The 27749-nt window shown below is 37.6% G+C and overlaps 1 protein-coding gene across 2 annotated transcripts in view; it reads left to right on the top strand.

Moving 5' to 3' along the window:
- LOC122878117 (E3 ubiquitin-protein ligase rnf213-alpha-like) overlaps nucleotides 1–27348 on the top strand; it is a 52256-nt gene extending 24908 nt beyond the window's left edge. For both annotated transcript variants that reach the window (XM_044200473.1, XM_044200474.1), the window contains 39 exons: nucleotides 838–965; nucleotides 1188–1286; nucleotides 1404–1525; nucleotides 2683–2796; nucleotides 2886–2935; nucleotides 3915–4065; nucleotides 4190–4325; nucleotides 4623–4808; nucleotides 5127–5251; nucleotides 5372–5532; nucleotides 6871–7074; nucleotides 7633–7820; nucleotides 8563–8683; nucleotides 8937–9037; nucleotides 9147–9326; nucleotides 10034–10179; nucleotides 10559–10661; nucleotides 10921–11035; nucleotides 11996–12203; nucleotides 12306–12496; nucleotides 12793–12915; nucleotides 13600–13710; nucleotides 14842–15084; nucleotides 15725–15812; nucleotides 16125–16159; nucleotides 16275–16378; nucleotides 16997–17150; nucleotides 17411–17585; nucleotides 17721–17809; nucleotides 18059–18310; nucleotides 19236–19365; nucleotides 19612–19689; nucleotides 20289–20469; nucleotides 21497–21701; nucleotides 22118–22195; nucleotides 22998–23195; nucleotides 23480–23569; nucleotides 23865–24043; nucleotides 25965–27348. In XM_044200473.1, coding sequence (XP_044056408.1) covers nucleotides 838–965; nucleotides 1188–1286; nucleotides 1404–1525; nucleotides 2683–2796; nucleotides 2886–2935; nucleotides 3915–4065; nucleotides 4190–4325; nucleotides 4623–4808; nucleotides 5127–5251; nucleotides 5372–5532; nucleotides 6871–7074; nucleotides 7633–7820; nucleotides 8563–8683; nucleotides 8937–9037; nucleotides 9147–9326; nucleotides 10034–10179; nucleotides 10559–10661; nucleotides 10921–11035; nucleotides 11996–12203; nucleotides 12306–12496; nucleotides 12793–12915; nucleotides 13600–13710; nucleotides 14842–15084; nucleotides 15725–15812; nucleotides 16125–16159; nucleotides 16275–16378; nucleotides 16997–17150; nucleotides 17411–17585; nucleotides 17721–17809; nucleotides 18059–18310; nucleotides 19236–19365; nucleotides 19612–19689; nucleotides 20289–20469; nucleotides 21497–21701; nucleotides 22118–22195; nucleotides 22998–23195; nucleotides 23480–23569; nucleotides 23865–24043; nucleotides 25965–26121 — 5499 coding nt within the window. In that variant the 3' untranslated portion in view covers nucleotides 26122–27348. The remainder of the gene's footprint in view (nucleotides 1–837; nucleotides 966–1187; nucleotides 1287–1403; nucleotides 1526–2682; nucleotides 2797–2885; nucleotides 2936–3914; nucleotides 4066–4189; nucleotides 4326–4622; nucleotides 4809–5126; nucleotides 5252–5371; nucleotides 5533–6870; nucleotides 7075–7632; nucleotides 7821–8562; nucleotides 8684–8936; nucleotides 9038–9146; nucleotides 9327–10033; nucleotides 10180–10558; nucleotides 10662–10920; nucleotides 11036–11995; nucleotides 12204–12305; nucleotides 12497–12792; nucleotides 12916–13599; nucleotides 13711–14841; nucleotides 15085–15724; nucleotides 15813–16124; nucleotides 16160–16274; nucleotides 16379–16996; nucleotides 17151–17410; nucleotides 17586–17720; nucleotides 17810–18058; nucleotides 18311–19235; nucleotides 19366–19611; nucleotides 19690–20288; nucleotides 20470–21496; nucleotides 21702–22117; nucleotides 22196–22997; nucleotides 23196–23479; nucleotides 23570–23864; nucleotides 24044–25964) is intronic.
- Nucleotides 27349–27749: the final 401 nt, after the last annotated feature.

The raw sequence follows: 27749 nt of genomic DNA, 5'->3' as shown, positions 1-27749 counted from the left end.
CCCCAACGAGACAATTATTTCTAGTAAGAAATAAGAGATGTGCAAATCAAATACACTATAATACAGCTAAGATAAATTAAGTACAATTGGAGAGGTTGCTAAGCGTCCTCCCGGTCAACATATTGGAGAGGTCAAGATCCGTTAGTAAACAAATATAATGTGTGTCCTTGATCAGTTTTCACAATCTGCAACTAGAAAGCATTAATCCAGATCGCCCGATTTCATATTTCTAATTTATATCGGCCGATAACGATCGGCATCCAATCAATCTGTGCATCCTTAGTCCCTATTTCATAATGGTAAAAGCCTGTTGAAATTTCAAGGTGCATTACGTAAAAAAAGCTGACCTATATTGTATTGCATATGTATTGTATAATATATATAATATATATATCTGTATAGATCACAGACTGGTGACACACAACAATGTAACAATATACATATATTGTGCTGGGCGCTCTGGGCACTGGCTGCTAGCTGCGGGAAACTCCGGGAATCAGTTTCTCCTCCATTGTCAGCATGGAACAAATATTTATTTAGGGAGACATTTCCAGGTGGAAGAAAATCAAACCCCAATCGCAATTGGTTGCTGCTTCAGTGTATCACTGCTAATTTGCATAAAGTTCAGCTCTGCTCAACTCTGGTCACTGGCATCGTGCTGCTTGCTGCTGCCGTGGCGTTGGACGCCTCTCGTCGCCAGCTTCCATTGAAAATGAATGACTGCCAGCCGCTTTTGTAGCTCATGACGCTTCTGGTGTGAGTGCACGGTTATTAATAGCAAATGAGAAATTAATTGCAAAATATTTTGTAGTTCTTAGTTCTTTTGCTTTTTTGAAGGTCACAACATTTTCCAGGCTACTGACTGCAGCAGACACTCAACAACTGCAGGATGTGATAAAGCTTGATATCAAGCTACTATCACTGCAACAATTTGACACAGAGTACTCTTTCCTCAAGAAAATCAGGTGTGTAAACAGCACATCTCCTGAGGTGCTCATTTCAGTCTAATTATACGGTGACCTTTTCCCACACCCTTATGCATATTTTCTTGGGATTCTTCTTAGGGCTGTTATAATAAAACTGATAATATTGTACATTATACTGAGTATATATATGGCCCTGCATACGACTGTCAAGTAATCGCTCTGTCTATTCAAATGTAAATCATGCCTCTGTCCTGTTTTTAGGGAATTTCTTGGCTCATCAACACCTGCAGACAAAGTGCTCATTATCCAAACGGACTATGAGGAAGACTCCCACAGGAGGAATATTCTTTCCTCAGCCAAGTGAGTCTAAAGATCATCACAGAATAACTTTCATTTACATATTTTTCTAACATATTGAAAAAGATCACGTTTGTTCACTTTTTTCTTTAACTTACGCTTAGTGTTTGGATTTCTCAGGTACTCATGCATCAACGAAATAAACAAGTGTGCCACTACTGACAACACAAAGACATTTGTGTACTTTGTCACCAAACTTCCTCGAATCGAGGGCGGGACCTCCTATGTTGGGTTTCAAGGCGGTAAGTTCTGCTGTTACACACATGCACACAACATGAGTAGCAAATTGGTCTATTTCATTTCAGTGACTCTGTCACAATATGCTTTATTAGCACAACAACAGTAATAACTCGAAGGGCACGTGGAGAGTGCAGACCTCTGCCAAGGCCAATAGTCCAGTCTTCTATGATGTGCAAATTTGCAAGTGTAACCACTATATATGTCTGAACTATTAGAATTACTATTAGAGTTACAGTATGTCAAAATGTGGTTGTGCCTAGGTGAAGCCTCATCATCTCAGCTCACAATTGACCTATCTCACAATGTTAAAGTTCCCCTCCAGACACGTTTTAAAGTATTTAAAAAATACTCTGCTCTGAAAAGGGGCTGGAAGCACATCTACTCTTTCTTCCTCATTGAGAAATTCTGGATCTAAGAATGCACCGCCCACCACCGCTGTGTGTTAGGTTGACCAGTGTTAGGTTAACTGGTGCCGGTGAGAGCATGGATGTGGGTGAAAGACATGTTCTTATTATACATCCATGGTGAGCGAGCGGTGCATGTCAAGATGGAGAGTTAGGGGAAACATCAGCCATACATGTTTGAGCCTCAGTCAGACTCAGATGAAAAGTCTATTGTGCGCCAAAAACTGCGACTAGCAGATGTTTCAAAACGGTAAATGTAGCTAGTGTCTTTTATTTGTTTATGTTGTTTGTTAGCTTGTAACTGGCAGTGGCTGACACAGCGTTAGTGGTTGTGAAATATACAATAATATCTACTACATGTTACAGTGTGTTCACATTGTTATTACATAACGTTAGTAGACAGTTGAAGAAAGCTTTACATCCCAAAACTGCAAACTCTACCATGTTTGCTGTCAAAACTTACACTACGCTAACTTAATCTAAACTCTCTGTACTGACAAGTCTGCTCTGATCTGGAGGTTTCAGATTTCTTTGCCGTTGGCATTGTGATTGGCTTTTGAATTTGTGATGTCCCAAATCTAGTTTGCCTAGACTTTGCACAGATAAGTCATTAAAGTCAAGGTCTGAGATTTTAGGGGACTTAAACATAAGAAAAACAAATTTTTGAGTGGAGGTGTACTTTAATGAAAGTATAGTGTAACAATTAGTAGAATTATTATTAATCTGACCTTTTTTGGGGGGGTTGGGGGTTTCAGGTCCTTGGAGGTCTGTTCACATTGATGATCTCAGAAGATCAAAAGAGTTTGTGTGTGATGTTCATTATTTGAAAAATCTACGCATAAGTGACCTTTTTGAAGATCCACATGAGGGTAATTTATCAAAAATCCTTTTGTTCTAAAGAATGTTATATATTTAAAGTAAATGAATAAATTCACCTATAAATCTCTTTCTTTTCAAGCCATGGAGACAGAAGACCATACCGGTGTGCCACAAAATGATGACTCCTCTGTAAGTGTAATTTATCACCCATATTCATAAACCTGGAATACCAAGAGGATCCTGATGACCAGTCAGGCCACATAACCAAAATACAGTTTAATAGAATTAGATGTTTTGTATTTAAATTATTTCAGTGATTTCACTTAAAGGTGGGGTATGTGATTCTAATCCAGTACAGCGAATTCAGTGAATATCTCCTCACGGTCTGCTAGCTGTCCGTTCAGTGTGTGCACTGAAATAAAACCTCTGGTGTTTGTACACAGCCCTGGCTCTGTTATGTGAAATAAACAAAGGGGCTCGGACCGTGCCACACAACACTATTTCAGCCATTCCAGCCATGATTTGTGTGTCAGGTAACGTTAAATGACTTGCCCACGGACATTCAGCTTACTTTCTAGTTTGCCAAGATATGCTGTTGTTGTGATGTTTGCTATAGCAGCAGGAGAGTTGTGCGTATCGCTGTCTGGAGCTGGTGTGCCCGGCTCTGGGAAACCGTCTCGTCCTCTCTGGCTGTTAGCTTCGCAGCAGCAACTGTAGGGACAGTTTGCTAACCCACAACCTAGCTAACGTTAGTTACATTACTTGCTGTGTCGCTGTTCGCTCTATATCATGGTATTTATCATGGTATTGGATTTCTCCAGAATCGCATACCCTACCTTTAATTCAAAATTGAATTAAAAAATGATACCCGACTGCAAAATTTGAATTTAGATCTTATTGTAGGATGTTTTAAACATATGGGCACTAGTTGGTAGATGGAAAGCACCTCATAGATTCAGAATTTTAACTCATTCAGATAATGTTTATTCATTCATTCATAGATTAATTGAATAACTTAACTAAGTAAGACTATCTGGCCCCTAGTTGGAAGACATGCTAGTCAGTTACTCACAGCCTCTGAACTGTGTTAGCGGATTAACTTCTAGGATATTTTTCCTTTTTCAGACGCTGGACTGCTGTTGTTAATTTTTTTTTTACATTGTTGCAGGATTTAGGAGATTTGTTTGATATAACAGATCTGATCAGGAGCTGTGTGCAGAGTGCAGTGAGCATGCTCAGAGATGCAGCAGACAGTGGAGAACTCAGCACTAAGCGAGTTGAGAACCTGCTCACACTTCTTGATGGAAGTCAGACACAAGGTTAGAAAATCAGTCATTCTGGGTAATCTTTTGATATCAGGCCATCATTATACACATCTACTCTGTGTGCAGTGAAAATGCATTATACTGGAAAAGGTTTTTGTAAATGATTTTTGTTTTTAAGGTGTGTTTGCAAACATTGTGAGGAAGCGTCTCCACTTGCTGTTAGAGGACTATGAGGCCAGCATCCCCAATCCAAAGAGCTGGGTTTTAAGGGAGGCATCTAATGTCAGTGCTCTACAAGAGGGAGGAACGTTCCTGTAGGTCTCTCCTTTACATCCTTTACTTTAGCAGTCTACCTAACCCTTTTCTTTGCTACATTTACATACAATCTTTATCTATCACTTATTTAAATCTATTTTTGCTGTGGTGTAAAATGTAAAATGTACCGCTGCAAACTTCAACTAAACAAGCTGTTTAGCTGTTAATCACTGCCAGTAAAGAGATTTGGTTTGAACTGACATGCTATATCTTTCTCAACTGTCATTTTTAATATGCGATATGCATATGCATATGAAGGTTGATTTTTAAGAAAGTCATGTGAATATTTCTCACAGACACACACTGTGGAGGAAAATCCAAGCAGTTGTCATACCACTTCTAGCCAACTTGGTCTCAGTCATTGACCGAGATTGCAATTTGGACCTTCTGCTGACTAAGTGCGATGACATCAGGAACCTATGGTTTGAGATATTTAGGAGCAAAGAGATGCTCCATGTACCTTATGTGAGGGTGGAAAGCAAGTGAGTATCTCTTAGTTGTATGACAATGGTATCTATTCAGCACAAATGCTTTCTGATTTACTGATGATGTCTAAGTCAGTTTTTTACATTTGCTATGGTTTTAAAAATGAAGCATTGTAATAAACCCATTTTTGCTGGCAGCCAGTTCTGAATGGTTTGTTTTCTGACTCTATAGAAAATGCAAGTAATTTCAAGTGAAGTGAATTCAAGTGAATTACAGCACTGGCTAGAAGTTGTTTGGGCTAAAAAATAAATAATGTGATTTGTCTGTCTTGCAAAATCACATTCACAATATTTGCATCCTGCCTCTCCTAACAGCTCCAGTGTCTTGATGGTACAAAGCCATATCACAGGTGGCAACACTATGCGCTGCCTCATGCCCTTCAGCTGGTGGATCAAAGACTTCCTGGATGGGCTCATGATGCAAACATCCAGGCATGAAAGTAACTATCAAATGTCCTGGAAATGTGCTGAACATTTAAAGTACTAGCTTTGTACTTGAAAGTTCTCTCCTTTAGATTGAACCGTAACGCATCCGTGGCATTCTCAACTTTTCTTTGCAGATCATTCACTTGGTCATTTCCAAGAGTTGTTCTTGAACACTCCACTTGGCAGTTACATGGCCAAAAATGTGAGTGAAACAAAGAAGACTGAATTTTTCGAACGGTACCTGCAGGATTTTGTTGCCATGACCATGAAAGTGGCATCAGATGAAGAATTGCAGGTAAGGGAAAATATAGTGCTCAATAGACTGTCCATTAGCTGTAATACCACTACTCTCACTTCCTAAAAACATTTTACTGTATGTGATTTTCTCTAGTGTTACAATAATCCAAGCAGTGCAGTCAATACAACAATCTGATTTAACATCCCACTGCCTCAAAAATTTAGCATAGATATATTTGACAAAGATTTGATGAAAACAGAACACTACTGTATACTGCTCTACAAAGACGGATTTTTTTTTTGCACTTTCATATTATATTACATTCTACAGGGATTTGTAGTTTTCTGATCCTTTGTACTATATAGTAGATACATATTGAAATACACTCTTTGTAGAATACTTCAACAATCTTGTGATGCACCTGCGCAGCTCTGAGAGAGCTCCTCTCTCCTCCTGGCTTGCCACCTTAAACCGCTACTTCAAGCTCTTCAGCTCCTGCCTGAGCTGGTGGATCTTTTGCTCTCTTGTTCTTGGTGTAGGTTTTTTTTTGCTGATTTCTTCTCCTCCAGCCCAAATGTCTCAGCTGCTAGGCTGACGATAATGGTGGTCATCGTCTTGAGGCATCAATCAGCATGACCTTCGGCAGTTGCTTCCAAGATGGAGTCAGCGTCTTCATCAAACTGGAGCCGCTCCTTCTCCTTGCTGGCTTGAGGCCACTTGACCTGATGGTGTTCCGATATTCTGCATGGGACTGAGGCTTGTGTCATTTGTAGGCACTGTGGGGTTACTCCGGGCCTGGCTCCTCCTGCATCTCACAAGGAGTGGCTCCTGAGCACTGTGATGCTTGCACCATCTGCACACATTTCATCTTGGCCTGGTAGATTTTCAAGCCACGCTGGTTGTTGCAAACTGCAGATGCATTCTGAACTCGTATGTCGTTGCCCTTGGGTCTGTCCAGATGGGATGCTCAAATTACTAAATATTTAAATCTTAACTGAGAGAAAATGTAACTGACTATAACTCAAAATGTTACTAAAATTATGATACTACAATCCTTAGCCCATATCTAATTCTCAATACATCTGTTTGATCAGTGAGTTAAATGTACACCAGTAATTCAGTTCTAAACAGATTAAGGCATTACTCCAGTTAGTACAGTTGTGGTTTGATGCTACACATGTCTGGCAGTGGCAGAAAATTAAACTAAACTCACTGGTGCATAAACAAACATCAACCATGTATCTACATTTTCTTTTTCTAATTTTGTGATGCTATCATTTGGTTCACAGCAAACCTTTTAAATGTTTCAGTCAAACTTTCCTTAACTTAATCTAGCATTAACGTTGCTGTAGTTAAAAACAAATAATGTAATCTACTTGTGCATTTACTCCTCAGCTCTTGTGTCAGGCCCTGACCAGCTGCATTGATGAAGTACGGAGACGAAAAAGAGATGAAGATGACCTTTCTCTTCCTCACATCCACATTGCCTACCATTTCTACCAAAGTCGTCTTCAGAACCTCTCACGGATGATATCTCTTCAGCCTGATGTTGTTTCTCTTTTGCGTAGAAACCAGCACAGTAGACATTGTCCAGAGATGGTAAACACATTTCTAAATTTCTGCAACATTTTCTGAGGATACCTCTCAGACCTCAAAAATAAAACAAATTTATACCCATTGTACAAACTTGAGGCTGGTGATGCTCAAATTTTATTTTAATTTGTCATTGAGACACATTCATGCTTTATACTACAACTAACTATTGACATAACCCTAAACAAAGTAAATCATGCAAAATGTTATGTTTTTTCCTGTACTCAAGCGTGTCAGAGATGCTTAGAGATAAAAAAATGTCAATGATTTTCTGATATGGTGCTCCGCAGGATACAATGGTGGAAAGTAGATACGCTTTCAAAATTCACTAGTTATCAATGTGATGTTTTAATTTAGTTCCTCAGAACAGAATTAAGTAAGCAAAAATCTCAAACCATAGAGGACCTTTAGTAAACGCTTTTTGTGGCAGAAAACCCTCTAATTTCGTCATCTCTGAATAGCTTTTATTTGGATATTTTTTACATTATTGGGATTTTTTTCACATGTTTTAATTTTTACAAAAATACTGAATAATCACTTCCAAAATGTTTTGCTGTCTGGTAGGTTTTGGATGTCCATGCAGCTAAGGCATGTGTTGAAGCTCTGGAGTCTCCTAATTTAGATACTGATGCTCTCTGCCAGCACTGGCTGAAGCAGGTGAAGAGGCTGCAAACCTCTTTGGAGTTGATTTGCTCTCAACCTAAGATCAACCAATATGGAGAACGATGCAAAGAAAGACTCCATGATGTCAGGTAGGATGCTGATGCACAGGAATGGGAGTGCAATACTCAGCAGTGTTTGCTAGAATAAGCTCTAGCCCCCCGTCACTAACACTATGAGCTATCTATAAACTGGATGGATGTATATTTTATAAAATGTCAAAGTCAGACATGCTTTTACAGTAATTGATCATGTGCACTGTGAATAGTACAGATAAAAATATAGCCCCCAACTCCCCAAATCATTGCAGTGCTCAAAAACTTTATCACTACTGTTACTATAACAACTACAAGAGGCAGAAAGTAAAACAGAGTTTTTTTCCTAGATCCTCAGATGAGATGAAAATAATGCTTCAATCATTTTGTGGGCTTGTTGATTTATATTACAAATTGGGTATCAGACATCTCTCAGTGAATAACATGAAAATGGCAGTTTTAACTAAAGCAGCAGAGCAAGGTTTCCAGCAGTGTTTTATAGTGGAGGCGGCCCGCCACGCCTGAAATAAAGAGCACTTCTGCTAAAGTCAGAAGAAATGATTACATTTTAATGAAATACAATATTGGGCTTTTAGCAGAGGTGCTATTTCACATTGCAAAGGCCACGTATTTAATGAGTGAGGTGATTGTTTAAGCCGTCATCTAGTGCTTACCATCTCTGCTAACCAATTTCCTTGGGAAACCCTGCACCGATGTAAAATACTGCCTTGGAGTACGGTGAATCTGCATATATTTTTACAGCAAAGTAACTGTGGTTATGGTTTCTAATATTTTATAGTAATGGCTGGAAGCGCATCTACATCCTCTCATTGTTTGTGGAACACATGTTGTTGGGTTTCCATAATGACGAGAATCAGCTCAGAACGCTGGTCATGAATCACATTCAAACTTTAAGCAGGGTGAGTATATTTGTAATGACCAATATATTCTACAAAAAACAGACATAAGTAATGCCTACATCCGGTGTGATGGAGGTTCTTTTTTTTACCCATCTACCTTCAGGAGAATGTTGGTGTCTCACGATGGTCCACATGCTGCTGGCACATTTTGCCACTTTACTGTGTTATATTTTACATGAAGTTCAGCCAACTCAAAAATCACAAGTATGACTGTTGTTATATGCATGTCCAATGTTTTTGACCTATTTCTAAGGTTCTGGAGGGAAACTCAGATGTAAAATCAATTAAGGCTTTTCAAGCTGTGATTCAAGTACTGAAGTCCTGTAAGCAGGGTGCAAATGATCAGATTTTCAGGTAAGGGCTTGTTAATTTGACAGTTCAGTTTTTGTGAATGAAATAGTGATGAATGTTCTTTAGCTACAGTTCAGTGAATCTGATTGTCATTGGTTTCATTTTCATAAAGGTTTGGACTTCAGTGTGTGGTGTGCATGAGGGAGCCTCTGGACCCTGTAGGGCTGCCATGCCATCACATCTACTGCTCCACATGCATCAGGGCAAGCCTTGATGCAGGACGGACTTCCTGTCCCAATTGCAGACAGGAGTTACCACATGACTTTCAGCCACATATCTCTGAAGATATCAGGTGAGACTTTTAAATTTGATTATGAATATATTTTATACCATTTAACACCTGTAAAAATCCAAAGGTGAAAGGTCACTCTTTTCAGAATCAGTTACAGAATAGCAGCTGCAGAACTCGTAGGGTTCAACTGTTCATGTTCAAGGACATGTATGCTATCATGAACTTGATTCTTGGCCTTTACACAGTGCACCACTATTACGCACAGGAGCCTTTTTTGCACTGCACAATACTTAGCAGCTCTGTTTAATGAGCTGTTTGCCATTAAAGAAATATATGTGCATTCAAACACTGAGCAGTGCGACAGATATCACTCAGTGTTTTGCTATTGTGCACACACCAGTCCTCCTCACCCATCCAGCTTAGCATGCAGAAATGGCATTTTAATACTCCATCAGACACTTCCTTTTGAAAGAGGTGTAGTAACCTCTATGGCAGGTTAGCAAGCAAGTGGCTTGCGCACTGTATGTGTGTGTGCATAATACACTTGCTTACCATTTAGTGGGTGTGTCAGTGATTCATGGATGTTGCTGTGAAACACAATGTCACTCAGAAGAACCACAGTAGCACATGAACTGAAATAAGAAAGACCCCTGACAGAGTATAATTTTGGGGGAGTACATTTGGAAATGTTCTAATAAACACTGATAAAATGTCATTGCTTTTGATTTTTTATTTTTATGTTGCATTTGATTTTTGTGACTCTGCAGGGTTTCTATCAAGAAAAATGCAGAATTCAGGCGGCGTTGCAATGGTTTCTTTATTGATCTGCTCTCCACCGTGTGCTTCAAGGACAACACACCACCAACCAGAGATGTCATCACCCACCTGTTGTCCTATCTGATGGTTGAGACAGGTACCACTTACTGTAGCGCTCCCTCTCAAAGAAACATCAAATGAAATACATAGTCTCTTCTTTGTTTTCTTCACCTTCTTTTCTAATGAACCTGATTTGTCACTTCATGTGACAGCTTTGGCCAGTTTGTACATAAATTCCTATAATTGTAGACCCTTAATACAATTTTTTATATATGTAAGTTGTTTTTTAGACAATTATTATTATTATTTTTATCCCCCCCTTTTTTCATTTCATATGTTGTGCCACTCTTTCTGTTTATATGCAAAATAGTACAAAGTACAATCTGCTAGTTTTAATAAATTAAGGTTATTATTATTATTATTAGTCTTTTTTTTCTTTGTTTCTAATATTTACTCTAAATCATCTTTCAAACCAGAACATAAACAGATTCACACCAAAGATCTGTCACCTTTTGACGAGTCCCCAGATAAAAACCCGGTCGTGCGATCTGTGATCCTCAAGCTGCTGCTGAAGTTCAGGTAAGTAAACTAAATGGGACACTGTAATGTAAATTCAACATCAGAATTTAAATGATAGTAGATAATTAGAGCTGTCTGTCGGATGTAAAGGGCAGCTCTGTCAGCAACAGTGCAGAGGAGTTTGACAGCATTACTACTTTAATCACATTGAAGGTTTTGGTTATGAGAAAATGTCTGAATAGATTTAAGCTCCTCTGCTTCACCTTGCGAAGCTTTTCTGCATTGTAACATGTGTATGATGAACTTAACTGTGTTTCAGCTTTGATGAAGTCCAGGAATATTTGCAGTTGCATTTGTCATCTGTTGAAGACAGCAGATTTGTGGATGAGGAGGATAAAGCAAAGCTTTATGCCTTGTACATCAACTGCTTGGAGGTAAAACATCTTTTAAACAGTGATGACCATACTGTTTTATTATGTTTAATAGTGTAGACATGGACCATTAAAAGATGTAAAGATTTAACTGAAGATTTCAAAACATTCAAAAGTCTTCACAAAGAAAATAACTCAGGGGAACCTTTTAAAACAGTTAACTATTTATGAAGCAGCATAAAACTGTGTTGCTGTGAGAGTCTATAATAAGTGTGAGCTCCCAAAACAAATTATTTCTCTAGGAGGACATTACATATCCCATTTATTACTATTTGGTCTTTTAACTTTTTACAGAGCGTTTGAGTGCCAGAAAGGGCAACCATTTGTATGGTAATGAAATTATTAATGAGGCCAGATGTTGGAGGCCTAATTTGATTTCTGTGTGATTTATGTCTTATGTGCATGTATATGTGCAATGTCGGGGTAGAGAAAGTCTAAAGGAGTTGTTTTATTTATGCTCATTATTTAAGACAGTTACAGGATACACTATAGCAGGGGTCAGTAATTACCTTCAACCATGGGCCAGTGTTTTCAGCATTGAGGGGCCAACTTTGTACAGGTGCTGTGGAAACGCAGGTCTATATGTCTTAAGTGTTTGTTTATTTCTTTTGATTCATTTAAGAATAAAAGGTATTGATATGTTGATTGATCGTTACAAGGTCATATTTGGGATTTATTTATAAGCCTTGTATTTACATTGTTATCTACAGATATGTGAATAATCATGCAAAAGTTTTAATGTAAGTTATGAAAGTGAAAACTTCAGCTTTGTCAGGGGGGCCAAATATTTTTGCTAGATGGCCAGATTTGACCTACCACTTCCATACAGTATCTGAATGGGACAGGAAGGGTTCTGGAGGACTGTGGATGACAGCTGTACCACAAACTGTTGTTTCAGTTTCTTCTCATTACTGATACAGGTCAGTTGAAATGACAGTTAACTTTAACATCTTTTCTTTGCAGGACTCCATGTGGGAGAAAATGCCTCAGGAAGGCAACAAGACTGAAGAGGTGAAGCCATTTTACAACGATGAAACACAATTCCTGCGTTCCTTTTTGGCTGAAGTCACTTCTGTTCCAGCAACAGTGTCTATTCAACATCTGCAGCACATTGCACGATTGCGTCTGTCTCTCACCATGGCTGCCCAGCTCATCAGTGACAATCTGTGTGGTGAGAGATAACTTCACTGCTGCAGATAGTTTGCATTAGTTAGCAAAATAAAAGTCTATTAAGAGTCTAATAAGAGTCTATTGGACTACATTGCTGTTGCAGGCAATGATGTCCCAGATGGAGCAGAAGATTTCCTGAACATGGTGATTAAGCTCTGTAAGGACAGTGGGAATGATTGGTACCGCGTTTACCTGATCCGCAAGCTCAGCGAATGGCAGGGTGTGGAGTCCGTCCAGACGCTGGTGAAACAACCAATGTTCAGCTGGCTTTTCCCTACAGAAATCCATCAGCAGGTACTCATTAGCAAATCTACTACCAAAAATGTATGAATCATAAAACAAGTAAACCTGTCACCATTATTACATGATGCAGCCAGTGGGGCCAATCATAGCAACACACTATCATTTAATAGAGTGCAGGTCTTCATTTACTGAAACATGGAAACAAACCATGGAGTCAAATTCATCCCAGTTAATAGACTATTGCTGAACCACGGAGCCACCAGGACATCACAAACCCATTTAATATCCATATATTTGGACATATTAAACATGTTTTGCTCCTCTAACACCATTCATGGTGTGAACAGAATGAAGATGGAGGCATGATGGACCAGTATCTTGTGTATGGAGAGGAATACAAGGCGGTGAGGGATGCAGTTGCCAAGGCAGTAGTGGACGGTGATGTTGAGCAGATAGAAGACGTCTGCGAGGTATTTAAATTTAATTTTAATTATTATTTTAATTATTATAATTTTAATTAACTGTTTGCTGCTACAAGTAAGGGACATTTATTTTCAACCCGCAGTCTATATCGGTAGTTTATGTGAAAGCTGTTTCTTTTCAGTTATACAATACCATGCAAGTGATTTTTAATCTTTTACTCTTTTTATTACAAATCACATCTACTTTATATCACAGGTAATCATTTTGCAAACACTGCTGCTGTGTATTAGGAAATTTACTTTGTTTTTACCATTCCAGACATTCATGGTTTCCAATCATTTCTGTATTGTATAAGTCTTGTAATCACTCTCAGTGAAGTCTGAATTAATATGTGCCATAGTTCCATTATTGTTGTGAGGAAATCCAATACAGACTTTTAAATCAATTTGCACTTAAAATGCATTACCATGCAATGGTGATATAATGTTGACCAAAAATAAGTTGAGTGATGTTCACTGCGATGGATTGCACAAATCAAATTTTCATACTGAACGGTAAAGAATGGAAATCAATGGCTGCCTGGAATGTAGGAAGATAGATATAGATCTAAAACTGTATAGTCAAACCTAAGATCTGTTTTATTGCCATAGTTGATACTGGGACCAAATGGCCATTCAGTCTGAATAATAGCTGCTCACAACTGAATTTTTGCTTGTTTTCCATTGATTTAGAAATGCACCGCGCCACCAAGGAATCGAACAATGTTCATCCTCCTGGCACTTTTCCGAGAGATTACAACTCTGTACAGATCAGCAAATACAGGTCTTCATCCGACCCCTGAGGTACGAAGAGTGATAAAATACACCTTTGCAGAAGCTGAATAATATGTAACACATCAACACTCTTTAGGAGACAATAGAATATAGCCAAGAGTTGAACAGGGACTGATCTCATTTGGGAAAACTTGGCATAGATTTTGGACTTTATTCACAAATTGAAAATGTGACTACAAGCAAAGAAATTTCAGAGATCAGTTAATTCCTTATGAAAATTGCAGCTTCATTTGCTTACTTATCTACAAAGGGAGGGGGTCCTCTTCCATGGAGTCCTCCATGTTGCACCGCCATGTAACTGTAAAGTAATCTAAGTACTGTAGAAAATGTAGTAGTGATATTGTTTCAATATTGATGGACCTGATGGCACAAAGAAAAAAAACATCAGCACGCCATCAGGCAGCAACGCTCCTAGCTTGGCAGAGCACAATCAGCGAGGGATTGTGCCTTGCGGCTGCATTAAAATCTTCCACTTGTTGGTGTGGGCACTTTTGTGGAGGGAATTGAGATCTGGGGGGAATAACGTGAACCTCCTGCCTGCACATTAGGGAATTTGTCATTCCGAAATGGGATGCAGTTAAAGAAATAGGTTTTCTGTAACAATCCAAAATCAGAAAAGATTGATACCCTTGATAATCCCTGATGACGTCATCAGAATTATTTTCTCAGACATTTAAACTCAAGAGCCACAGCAGACATGCAACAGTTTTCACAAGCTGAGGAGTACTACTCATGACAAAAACACTAATCTAAATGTGTAAAATCTAAAAAAGGTATCAAGATGTCACAAAAATGTGATGATGATGAAATTATTTTCTGTTAACAAAATTAAAAGTAAATCAAAGTTGCAAAAGCAGATTCAATGAAATTAAACAAAACCCTCACCAAATTACAAAACATACCTAACAGAGTAACAAATTTGGAAAGTTACACCATAATTACTGCTAAAATTGTGAAAGCCTTTATGACCTATTAATCATTACATTTTATGAAAAAACATCTTTAATAAGGTCAGATCAAATATGACACCATATGACAACCAAATATGACAACCTTCAGCTGATATTGTGTTACATGTTTTATAATGGTTCTATAAAAATGGTTATTGCCACTGTATAACATCTTATATCTTCCCTGTAGCGATGCCAAGCATTTGGAGAGCTCATCCAGGGCTCAAGGTATCTGCATCAAAGAGAAGTAAGGGATTTTGCCTCAGCCTTGGTTCACAACAGGTTGGGAGCCCTGACCATGTACCCTGGTCATACTGTTGTGGAAAACGCTGTCATCGAGCTGACCATCCATCTGGCAGCTGTGCTGCTCACTGGGACTGACCTCCTGGTGATGCCACTCAAGCAACTTGGTCTGTCTCCTGAAAATATGCAGGTAAACATGTATGATACCTGCCTTTCTAGATCATTTCAACTCTCCTTATTTCAGATGCTCTCTGTGTCAAATGACAGAAGGCTGTTTTACAACTTTAAGGTGCTTTACACATACGTTTTCAAACTTCAGTGGATGGGGATTTTTGTTCCAAAACAGTTTAGGACCATAAAGTGAATACAAGTTTTAATCTCTTTCATATTGACCAGTAAGTCACCGCAACCTCCACATAGGGTTAATCGAAATATTATTGAAATCGCAATATTGCCAAATGCAATATCAAAATCGCAGAAGCTGCAATTTGTTGATAAAGGTAAAATGTGTGACAAAATAGCATGATAATGAAGTACTGTGGTGCTGCAGAGATGCCCTGGCCTACAAATCTTGTTCTCCAGATGTAAGAAAACACATTTGTTTGGTACAGACCCCAACAAATGTCACATCATCATGATTTTAATATTTTTCAGTGAAAATGAAAATTGTGACGCAAAAATAATCATCCCCACTAATCGTGAATCGCAAAAAAGTAATATCTGTCAAAATAATCGCAATATGATATATATTTTTACCATATTGTGCAGCCCTAGCCCCACATGTTACTTTCATGCCAACTTTTACGTTTTCATGTTATTAAACCTTACAGGGGGCATTTATACCCACAATGCCTGATGACATGTTAGCTGTTGCCCAGGCAGTCATACAACAAGGCTATGGGCAGCTCACTTGGTATGGTAAGTATTATTCAATTATAAATAAAATTTTAAATTATAGTTTCTTGCAGCTTCATTTACTAGATAATTTGCATCTTGTTTTTCTCTAATAATCTGTATTAATTTCTTCATTCTGTCTTCACAGTAGATTTTATTTTCTAAAACAGATGTCTGAAAGTCTTTGGATAATCTGTATTGCTCTGGATTAGCATCATCATATTGAATGCTAAATGAATCACATAAACCCACCTACTAATTCTCAGTTTAGTTTATCTTCTGTCGCAATAATTCAAGTGATTTAAGCCTATTTTAATGGTTGATTGTTTTTCACAGTGTGTCCAAATAATCATCCATGCTTTGTTGATGAGGTAAGATATTTTTTTGCAGTTCCAGTGATTACAGACATGAAGCAGTAAAAACATACAGTAGATAAGAAATTTGATTTCTGAGCAAAGTGATCTGATCTGCTATGTTCCACTGCAGTGCGGCATGCCCATGCAGAGAGGCCGATGTCTGGAGTGTGGCCAGGAGATTGGAGGGGACAATCATTTAGCCTTGCCTGGATTCAGACCAATTCAACTGCAGCAGTGAGTGTCATTAATGGTCAAGCTACAGTCGTGCACTGAATTGTCTCTTTAATGTCACGGTAATGTCTTTAATTTAGAGTACTTTGTGTTAAAACTGGATTTTTTGGGTGGGACATAATATAGAGAGGGATCATTTAAAAGTATTAAGTTATTTTGTGGGTGGAAAAAAAAGACACAGTTTCAGTTTTGTTGTATAGTTGTTAAAACATTGGCTACATGCAAATAGACTGTTTTGGTGATTGGATAACACAAGATTAATGACCACCCCACAGAAAAATAAGTTGTTTCATTGTTTTTCTATTGACAAATATCTAGTATATCGCCAGCTGCCCATATTATGGTGATTTATGGGAACTAATAAAGTTACAAAATTTTATAAACATTTCCAATGTCATGTGATGCATGACAAAAATAGTCCAGATTTAGATATTAAAAAAGCTTTTAATAAAATCAAATTATTATCATTAATTTGAGACTAGCTGCACTAGGATGCTAATTTGTGAGTTCCTTTTTAAAACCCATTTTGAATGTAGTTGTACTGCCAAATGTCATGTACAGTTACATTTAAACAACTCCCCCATACTACTAACTGACTGATGCTGTAATCTGTTGTTTTAGGGATGGCACAAGGCCTGGCCACATCCTGGGAGACCCTGATCGGAGAAACAACCCAGATGCCCTGGACACCAAAAACATGTCTCTGAGTCCCTTCACTCTGATCAGGCTGGTTACACATTTGGCTATGTTACTGGGAGCCTCAGAGAAGTTCCAGGTGAGCAGATGAAAAATTACTCTCACGTGAGATATCAACCCTCTGAAAATGACATCAGCAGTTACTGTGTAGTAGCACTTTCTGAGCAACTGTAGATAACTTGGACTGTAAGTGTCGCATTTGAAATTGTGTGTAGCTGAGATATAAAATGATTCTGTCCAGATATTGATCGCTCTGCAAAATAGATATAAAGAACTAATAATTTTGCCTGTTCTTTTGAATCTGACTGTGACATTGTCCCCTACTCTCTGTTCCTTTAGTTTGTCCAGCAGATCATCCAGCCACCTGTGGAGGATGTTTGTTTGTTTCTCACTCAACACATAAAAAAGGATCTGGATCAGCTGTCACAAGCACTGGGAAGAGGAGCTGATGACACTGTTACAACTGTCCACTTGGTGCTCAGATCCCTGCAAGAGCTAGTGCAGACCAGTCACTGTAAGCCTACCACCAACTAATTGAGATTAAAATGTTTTTCCAAAACCTTGAAAATGTTTATATATTTTTAAAGGGTGGACAACATAACAGTACATGATGTATTTTACAAAATACCTTCTATTTGATTTTGACTAGCTGGAATTGATCCTTCACTAACAACCAAAGCATCCAGAAACACCTGGGAGACTACTGTGGCTGCAGATATTATGACGCCTCAGTTGAGGGTAACACCTTTTACTATACTTTTTTACCTTTTTACATTGTTTTTTCTCCTTATGAGTGACAATGAAGCTTATGATATTTAAAAATGGGTAGTTTGACTTGTACATATAATGTATGGCCATCTACTCAGTCATCAATGTCAAGATGAGAATACTTTTATGATATTTTCATGGTTTTGTTTTGCACAATACAAATATTTTCCATAGCTGCAGTAAACTCTCCTTCCACCACTACCAATATTTTGTGTCTAGGATCTTGATCAACTCCTGCAAGAAGCAAAGGGCAGCATCAGGACTGACTCTCGTGTATCTTCCAACTTCATCATGAGGACGACCTTTGGTGATGATTGTACCTTCTTGACGTCGCTGCCGCAGGGCTCTCCGATCCACAGCTCAGCAGTGTGGAGCTGCAGGGAGAGGCTCTCGTTGCTCAGCCTCACACACATTGTGGAGCAGTATGACCAAAAGGAGGAGCTGCCTCTGCTCTGGAGGTTCCTGCAGAAGGTGAATGTCTGTGAGATATAAAGCGTTGTGACAAAATGGCTTTGAAAACTTGACAACTCCTTGATCAACTGATTGTTATACAATTTGTTGTAGATATTCATTTCCAAAGGATGATTCGTAATTATATTTTTGAGCTCCTGACCTTTGATCTAAGGCCACCAGCAATTCAAAGTTTCCACTTCTACACAACATCAAAATCTAATTGGTGGATTCATTTTAGTAACTGCACATTCAGAGGATGAACTCTTTGCATTTTGGACACTCCATGAGGTTTTCTTTTATGCAACCTTTAGACCAAATCTCAACCATGCCCACAAGATATCTTATAATCTAAAAGGCAATTTGCCATGGCGTTTGATGAGTGAGTCATATACCCTTCTAATCACTGGTGGCATCAGGACCCTCTTGGATGCCCCTGTGGTAGATAAAACATGATAAAGTGCCCTCTAGTGTGCTCCTCCAGTGGAGTAAACACAATGCAGCTGGTGCCCTTTTGATTTTTTTTGCCCCTGCCCCTTAGAGTCCACCACTGCGTGAGGATTAATTTGACATTTTTACCCCCACTACTTATACTATACTATTTATATATACTATACTACTTACATTTCCAAAAAAAATAAAATTCAAAGTAATAAACAATACATTTACATTGATTTTATCATCTGTGTGATTGAAAAGTGTGAAAAATTGTACTTCAAAAATCTGTCCCAGAAATACTCACAAAAATAATCAGAATAAAAACCTCATTAAAGTTTCAGTAAAATTAAAATTTACTTTTTCATATTGACAGCTCGTCATTAGTTTTGATCGGCAAAATGTTAAATGACCAGAGATGTGTTATGGTCATTTATCTTAATGACTTTATATATGCTGCCTATGGTTTTGAGGCATTATCAGCTGTTTAATTTGTGTTTTTCTTTTTCAGGAGAGAGAATTTCGGCAGATTAAGTTCCTTCCAAGCATCCTAAACCTGCAGAAACGCTTGGTGAAAAAGTTCCAGAACGCATCTGACCAGATAGTGGGCTCCATTGGAGATTTCATCGCTAAGCAAACTGGTACAGCTGCAGTATTTCAACCAATGAATAGACCTAAGTTTTGTTTGTTTTCAAAATGTTTTTAATTGACTAAAATCTAATGGATTCTTCAGCGATGGGGAGTGTCTAGCCAGTTGTCTAGCTGGATTATGAAACAGAAAACAACAGCTGTCATGATGACACACAACACACTCAAATATTTATTTTTCTCATTCCATTTTTTTGTCATCCAAACTAGATAAATATTTAAAAAATGTCTTGTTTCAGAAATGAGGACATGGTATGACAAACACATTGACATCTTCCTGAAAACATGGAATCTACTCAGAGTGTCTGTAACCAGCAGTAAGTAAAGCACTTAGCCTCCTCTTTGTCTCCAAAAACGTTTACCGTTGGAGGCAGTCACAATGAGTGCATTTACATTTTTCCTTGTCCTCTCCTTTATTTTTTTCTGTTTTTCTCTCTTTGGATCAACTCTGTTGTGTTAGAATTGCTATATAAATAAAATTGAATTTAGTTTAAATTTACCTTAATAATGCATTTGTAACCAGAGTAATGCAATTGTGTGATTGTTTCACATGTCCTGTCAGCACTTGAGCAGTTATGTTGTTTGCATTTACATTATAATTGGAGTACATCTACTGTAACTCCATTATCAGAGCTTTGATGCCCATCAATCATTTAAATTCCTCTAGTAAAGTAAACAGAATAGTTAACATTCAGGGTTGTGATTCTGCCCACACACCAGATGTCACTTTTGGATTCAAAGTGGTGTCTTTGAAAAAAGAGCTGTAATAGCTACCAGTGATAGAAAAATAAAACTTGTTTCTTTGGTGCAACAGTCATTTATTTAACCAATTGAATGAAGTATCATATTACATACATACTTACTTATTGTTGTATTGGAGATAAGAAATAATTTATATGTCCTCTCCAATCTACAGATGAGATGAAGATCCCAGATGAATTTTGCAGCAATGATTTGGACCTGAGCAGCGACCTGCAGTACCTCCTGCCCCGGCGGCAAGGTCCAGGCCTGTGTGCCACAGGGCTGGTCAGCTACCTGGTGGCGCTACACAATGAGCTGGTGAATGCTGTGGATAGCCACACCGGAGAGGACAGCAGGTACAAAACACACACATGGAGCCACAGAAAACAAGTTTGTTGTTCAATGAACAACAGATAATTTTTCAGTTTAGTGATGCAAAATGCTGTATTAACAATGCTGCATTGTCATTGTACCTTAAAGGTTAGGTCACAATATTTCAAGTCTGTCTTAATCAGCAATACTCAATCAACAATAATCAGGTACCCATATGAACATGGAAAGAGGTTTTACTTGCTGTAATTATTCCCTCTGTTCATACTGGCCATTAAAAGATCCCTTTCTAATGTACTTTCAATGTAAGTAATGGGGGATAAAATTCACAGTCCTCCTTCTGTGCAAAAAGTATTCCACAGCTTATCTGAAGTTAGTATGAGCCTTCAGCAGTCTGAGTTAGAAAATTCCTAGGCCTATCCATGAAAAGCTGAAAAATGTGTAAAAGAGCCACAGACTCCACACCAAAATGCACTTGCAGACCCTTCAAACAACTGTAGTGAAGCTAAACATGCTAAAACAGTAATGATCCTCAAACATTGAGTTAAAAATATATTTGAGTTTTGTAGCAGCACCAAGATGTAAGTGAAAGATCACTTCTACTTGTGCCTCTGAAAATGTAATATGTATCTTCAAACATGGGCAGCAATCATGCTCTCTGCTAGTATGCTTTATATATCGGCCAGAAAGACAGAAATCTTAGCATCTGGCCAAATATCTGTAGTCTGTAGGGACTTTGCTTGAGAACAGGAGTGTGGACTGGTAGCTGCAGAGGTACCAGTTCACCTCCTGGGCACTGTTGAAGTGTCCTTGAGCAAGGCACTATACCCCTAACTGCCCAAAAAATGATCAATAAAGTAATTCTTCTTCTTCTTCTTCTTGACAATTCATTTGACAGGTTTGCTGAAAACAAAACATGTTCAATGTACTCTAGAAGTCTGGAACAACTTTTAAACAAGATGTGGAATAAAGAGAGTTGCTTGCTTTTTGATTTGGATAAAGAAATGTTATTCCAGGAACAAAAATGTCATATTTGCATTGTGATGTCTGCAGCAGTTACAGGGTCAGTGTGGCAGAGCTAACGGAGCAGCATGTGATCTGCTATGAGGTGGAGAAAGACCTGCTTCCTCTGGTTTTGTCCAACTGCCAGTACAGCTTGGAACGTGGCCATGAGACGATATCACAGTATGACCTGCCCAGGATCCAGCAGCAGATCCTCACACGCTTCCTGCAGGGAAAACCCCTCATCACCCGCACAGTGAGTCCACACAGTCTGGTATGGTTAAAGCAAATGACAGGAGCATAAATGGACACACTCGCTTAACCAGCCCTGTACAGTCTATTGTTGCCTGGATTGTACAAACTCAGTCTTCCACCATGCCTTGCACTACACAGAGCGTTACAGACCCTCCTAGACCAGTGGCATCATGTCAGGCTACAGCCAACCAAGACTCAGTTTGTTCTGGGCTGTCACATTATATTGCACTTATTTCTAAGCAATCCTAGATGGTATTCATTTTGTTGGTTAACAACATAGTAAGACATTTTCACCAAGAAAATCGTAACATCTTATTGGACTTTTTTGTCATTATTGCATCTGCTCTGTGTTGCCTTACTTATTTAACTTATTTCTGTATTTCCTTGCTTCACTAAACTCACTGTGCTTTATTTTAGGGAATTCCCACTCTGATCAACACACAAGAGAGAGACTATGAAACCATTTTCAAAGCTGTTAAAGGAAAAGTGCATCAGGTAAATGAATATTACTTTTGCACAATAGGCAACAGAATTATGATTTCCTACCACATATTATATTATACAATTAGATTTCCTTTAAATGTCTTTCATCACACATGTACCTAGTCAAAAACACAAATATATATAACATGCATTTAAGGAAAGACATTTACTAGGGCTGCAACTAAAGATTATTTTCATTAAAAATTAATCTATCTTTTTCTTTGTCTATAAAACATTAGAAAATAGTGAAAATGTTTATCACAAATTACCAGAACCCAGGGTTCTTTGAATGTCTTGTTTTGAGTCCAAAACTCACATATATGCGATTTAGCAGAAGGGCAGCAAATCCTCTCATTTGAGAAACTGAAACCAGAGAATGTTTGGCATTTTTGCTAGATAAATTAAGTATTAATATTATAGTAGTAATATACAGTGATAAAGTTAATAGCTGGCCCTATAACATGATTGCACTGTACAAGGTTACAATCTAACATGCTAGGTGTTTATTTTTGATGGATTTATTACATGATGCTCATTAATCAATATTTAACAAATATTACATTATACAGATTATTACATTCTTTCAAAGTGCTGATATATAATAATTATATAATATTAAATAATAATATTAAAAATCACCTAAATTTCACCTAAATGCAAAGCATAACTTTATTACATTGGGGGTAAACATTTTGTTAAATGGCAGGTATCTCATCTATAAAGTAATAGTTGTGATATACATATAAATACAGAAGACACACATTTACAGTAAATTATGGCTTCAGGCTTAATTGATATTTTGTTGTTCCTTCAGAAAACTCTGTCCTCTCTGATGCGGAACGCCTTGTCCAGACAGCTGGACTCCTACAGCGAGGTGTGTGAGGCGCTCAAGATCGTGGAGCTGCTCCTGGGTTTCCTCTCAATGACTGGTGGTAATCCCATGATGTCGCTGGTCACTTACCTCCAGGACATCCTGAAGATGGCGGAGCACATCGATCATCACATATTGCAGGTCAATGCATATTCAGCCTCTTTGTCTGGAGTGATTGTTAAGTTTTCCTAAACAAGGCTGGAAACTGAAGGACAGTTGTTTTATATATGCTTGTAAATGTGACTCTTAAGTTTTTTCAGAGTGAGAACATAATCCACACTAATTTAAGGAAAACAGGTAGCTTTGTAATCCCAAAAACTGAAGAAAAAAAAACTGTAGGTGTATATTAATTTCTTTATAAAATCCCTTTCGTCTGATTTGAGACTGTATGGAACAGTCTTTACTCTGCTGTGTTGTTTCTTCAGGCCCTGGGCAGATGCACTCTCAGTCACTGTGTTTCTCTGTGGCAACTCCTCTCCTCCCTCAAATCTGAAAACATGATGCATCTCAAGAGGGTAAGCGTTGCTTTTGCAGCATTTTTGGGCTGGTTAAATGCAAAAGACGAGCACTACATAGAAAATCAATTAAACAAACCTGCATTAGCAAAATGCTTTATGCTATTATGTCTCTTCAAAATATTTCAATGTACTACACCTGTTTGTCTGAGTAATATTTTCAGTCATTCATTCATTCTCTTTATTTTTTGGCTCATTGTACAGTGTACTACTTCAAACCCAAAAATTCACTCAGAATATAAACTGTAATTTAATACACATATAAAACACCTCACTCCATGTTTCAATAAAAAAGGAGCCCTTTTCGGCGTATCCAGCTGAGTATCAGAGACCGCTGACAGAGGAAGACAAGATTGAGCTGAAAGGCTTCCTGTCCAGGGGAAACGTGGACCAATGGCTTCTTGAGATGCACGAGTTCCTCTTGTTGAGACTGGGCCGCCTGCGGGCCACCGACGACTACAATCCATCTTGGAGGTAAACCTGTTACAGACCTAAAACAGCTTCAAAATATTTCCTTATTAGCAATACATTCTCTGTGAAAACAGATGAGGATTAACCCCCTAAACCTCACTGTCAGTACAAACTCCTGCTGTGCAGCCAAACATTGTTCAAACTCACAGAACTTTTTTTATTATTTAAATGGAAATGCCAGATCTGTCTAATGTGTATAAAATGATGCACAAGACATCTAAAACATCTCATTTGATGGAGTGATGCAGCAATAAAGATCATGGAGTCTTGGGTTTGAATATTTCACTCAAGTGTAAATATATGTACCTTATGCGTTTCAGCAACAAGGAAGTGCTCAGACTTTTGTCTTAATTTCCTTTCTAAACTGGAAGTGGGAATGTGTCTGTTGTGTAGATTGACGTACAGTGTGAAGGGCTGCCAGAGCTGGAAGAAAATGAAAGACTTTCTTATACAGCAGTCTGACAAACATTGACCAGTATTTACACAGCAGCACTAATTACATCAGCTTTCCCGCACTGATCTGGGATCAGCTGGTCATGCTTCTGTTATAACAGTCATGGTGACAGATCAGAATATGTTTTACTTATTAAATAATAGTTGGCTGAAAAGGTGTGTTTTAATTTATTAATTTTTAAATCAGCTTCCAGACCAACAAATTAAAAAATTTAAAAACCTGCATCATCGTTCTGAGAAGTTAAGCATCAGTGGTCTTGAAATGTTTCACCACAGAAACATCGAGCTGCTACTGCTACAACACAAACTAAGGTAGGTGAGCTAGTGTTAAGCTAGTTAACTTAACCGTATGTAAATTTGAGCCAAAGATCATCTTTTTCAATCCGATATCTGCGGTGGATGTGGTGGTGTCTGGAGACTATATGACCTCCTCAAAAATGTTCCCAACTCAAACACGAAATTTTATAGCATGTGAACCAATCAGAGCCACGACTTTTGTCTATTTACTATTTCTTATAGCCAGCAATAGAAAGTGGAAGTTAAGAGACAAAACCAGAAATGGAACAAATGAAAAGATAGGCGATAGCTTCAATGAAGAGTTGGAACAAGATGATACAGAATGAATATGTGATACTGTTAAACTGTGTAGAATAAGATGATTATAAAAACCTTAAAGCAGCAAAAAGGGAAACTGTATGTTAAGGGGTTAAAAAGTGTGGCTTTTTAATGTTGCTTTGATTAGCTACAAGTGTGCACACACATCCATCCATTTTCTAAAGTACTTCTCAGCCTGCATTGGTCAAGAGGCTGGGTGCATGCTAGACGTATTGCCAAGGCTAACACCTTGTAAAATTATTAATTAATAAATTAAATAAATAAGCCCCACAAAATTTAGTCATCGCTTACTCACACCAGGTCAATTTTATTAAGAACTTACAGACTTCCAATAATCATTTGAACTCAGGGGAATGGCACTTATTTCAAGAATTAACATTATTATTAATATCAATTAATATTTATAAACTTGGACTGCTGTGTCTTACAGCTATAAACCAGAGAGAAAACCTTTGGACTTTTTGTAATATGTTCTCTGTGGTTGGCTCCCGTCAATCACAACCCTGGCCAGCCAACAGATACCCCAAAGAACAGAAATGAAAGCAGTTTGCCCAGTTACCGTTTTTAATTGCTGTTCTCTTCTATACGTGTTTAGTTCCTTGTAGTGTACACATATTGAAAAACAACTATTAAAGAAGAACATAAACAGCAAAAATCTCCGATCAGGATACAAGATGGAAAATGGTAAATGTATAGTAATGAAAAACTTTGGGAACAGCTCCCATCACACTTGTGCTGAACTTTAATGTAGTTGGTTTAATTTTCTGTTTTTTAACTTTCCTATATGCAAACATGGTCATTTCCCTTGAATGGAACTGAGAAAGTGTTTAAATTCGTATGTTGTCCTTCTTCTCAGTGTGAAAGAGATTGTGGGTGCCTACATGGACCATAAAGAAGTGGAGGTGCCTACTTACGTGGAGGACAAGTTTCCTGAAAATCTGCAGCTGTCCCAGATTGTGGAGACCTGGAAATATGCCGTCACAGCCAAACAGGACTGGATGATGGAGGGATGAACTGGATGAGTTTAGAGAGATTTGAGTTTATCAGGTTAATTTCAGATCATACATTCTGGAAACCAAAGGAATTTCATTTTACTTAGTTTTTTATTTTTTCTGTTTTAGTGATTTTTCTGTGATAATTATGTATGAAAGATTTAAAAAAAAAACAAAAAAACCTTAAGACTCTTTAAAAACAATGAAGCGTACCAAGACTAATTAAACGTGAATGCACGATGCCTTGAATATGCAGCTTGTTTACTGTTATCACGAGCCAGCTGCTCATTAACTGCCTTTTATCAATATAGTAGAAACAATATTAAGAATTACTGTCTGAACCTCATTTGAAGAAAATCTCAGGATCTACTATGAAAAATGTTGTATGACTTTGACAAACAAATACTGTGTAACTGTTTTATATTATCTGTTTCAGGATTATTCTTACATTTTTTTGATATTTGATATTATTTTACTATAGGCCACCCAAATCTTTTTATTAGGGTAATGAATCTGCATGGTGGTACGATAAACTAGTAAAGAAAAAATCTGATACTGCACATTTTGCATTTTATTTTTCTTTTTCTTATACATTTAAGTACTTTAACTGAAAAGAATTCATGTTGAATAAAATAGCTGAGGGATTTGTGTGGAAGTGATTGGAGAGTGCTCGTTTGATGTCTTCGATTTATCTGATTTAGATTTTGTTTGTTCAGTCATGTTTAGGGTTATAGACTAGAAAGTCGTATTTTTATTTTATAAATGAAACAACTACTTTTAAAATGTCAAACAACTCAAATAATAATGTGTTACAAGCTTCACAATTGTACATCTGCAAGTAGTAAATGTTCACATTTATATTTTCCAAATATTATATATACACGTGTAGCCTGAGACATCATCAATCAGACTGTAGTATCTATTGTTATGAGTGTAAACAGAGACTGTTAATCTATTATGGTCACTAAATTGAATAAAAGCCAGTTTTAATTCCAGTCTGATCCAAGAAACCATTAATCTGCTGGTCCAGTCTCACAAAGTTCATCTGTTAAGCTTTCCATAATTGTCTTAAATTCGATCTGGTTCTTTTCATTGTGTGAGAAATGAGCTTCAGATCAGGATTTGGTAATCTAATTCTTTATATTTCGTCATTCACTGTGTTATTTTATTTTTCTTGTTGTGAAGCACTTTGTACTTTGTTTTGATAAGTGCTCTATAAATAAAGTTTTATTATTATTATTATTATAATCCAGTTGAACCTTTCATCAGGTTTACATGTTAATGTGTTTTTCAAAACTTTAAAAAACAATGTGTAAGATTTATGCTACCTAAAGAATCTTGGTCCCGTTCAAGATATGAAATCTTGTAAGTGGACAAATGACTGCCAAGACTTTGATAAGTATGAGGTTGCATTTGGAACAACTTTTCCATGAGATTTTAACTTTTATCCTTATTATACAAGATTTTGTTAGACTTAAAACCTACCCTACCATTAGCTAATCCTGGACATAAATAAATAATTATAATCTCTATATAATTTAAAAGGACACATTTAGTATAGCAGTGAAATATTGTAATTTGATTCCAGTTTGTTTTGACTAGCAGGACTAGTAGCAGCCAACAGTGGTGGAATCTTTAGACGGAGGATA

Source organism: Siniperca chuatsi, linkage group LG6 (assembly GCF_020085105.1).
Source record: "Siniperca chuatsi isolate FFG_IHB_CAS linkage group LG6, ASM2008510v1, whole genome shotgun sequence".
Classification (NCBI taxonomy): Eukaryota; Metazoa; Chordata; class Actinopteri; order Centrarchiformes; family Sinipercidae; genus Siniperca; species Siniperca chuatsi.
Note: the sequence above shows the minus strand (reverse complement) of the source record. Positions and strands in the feature narration are given on the sequence as shown.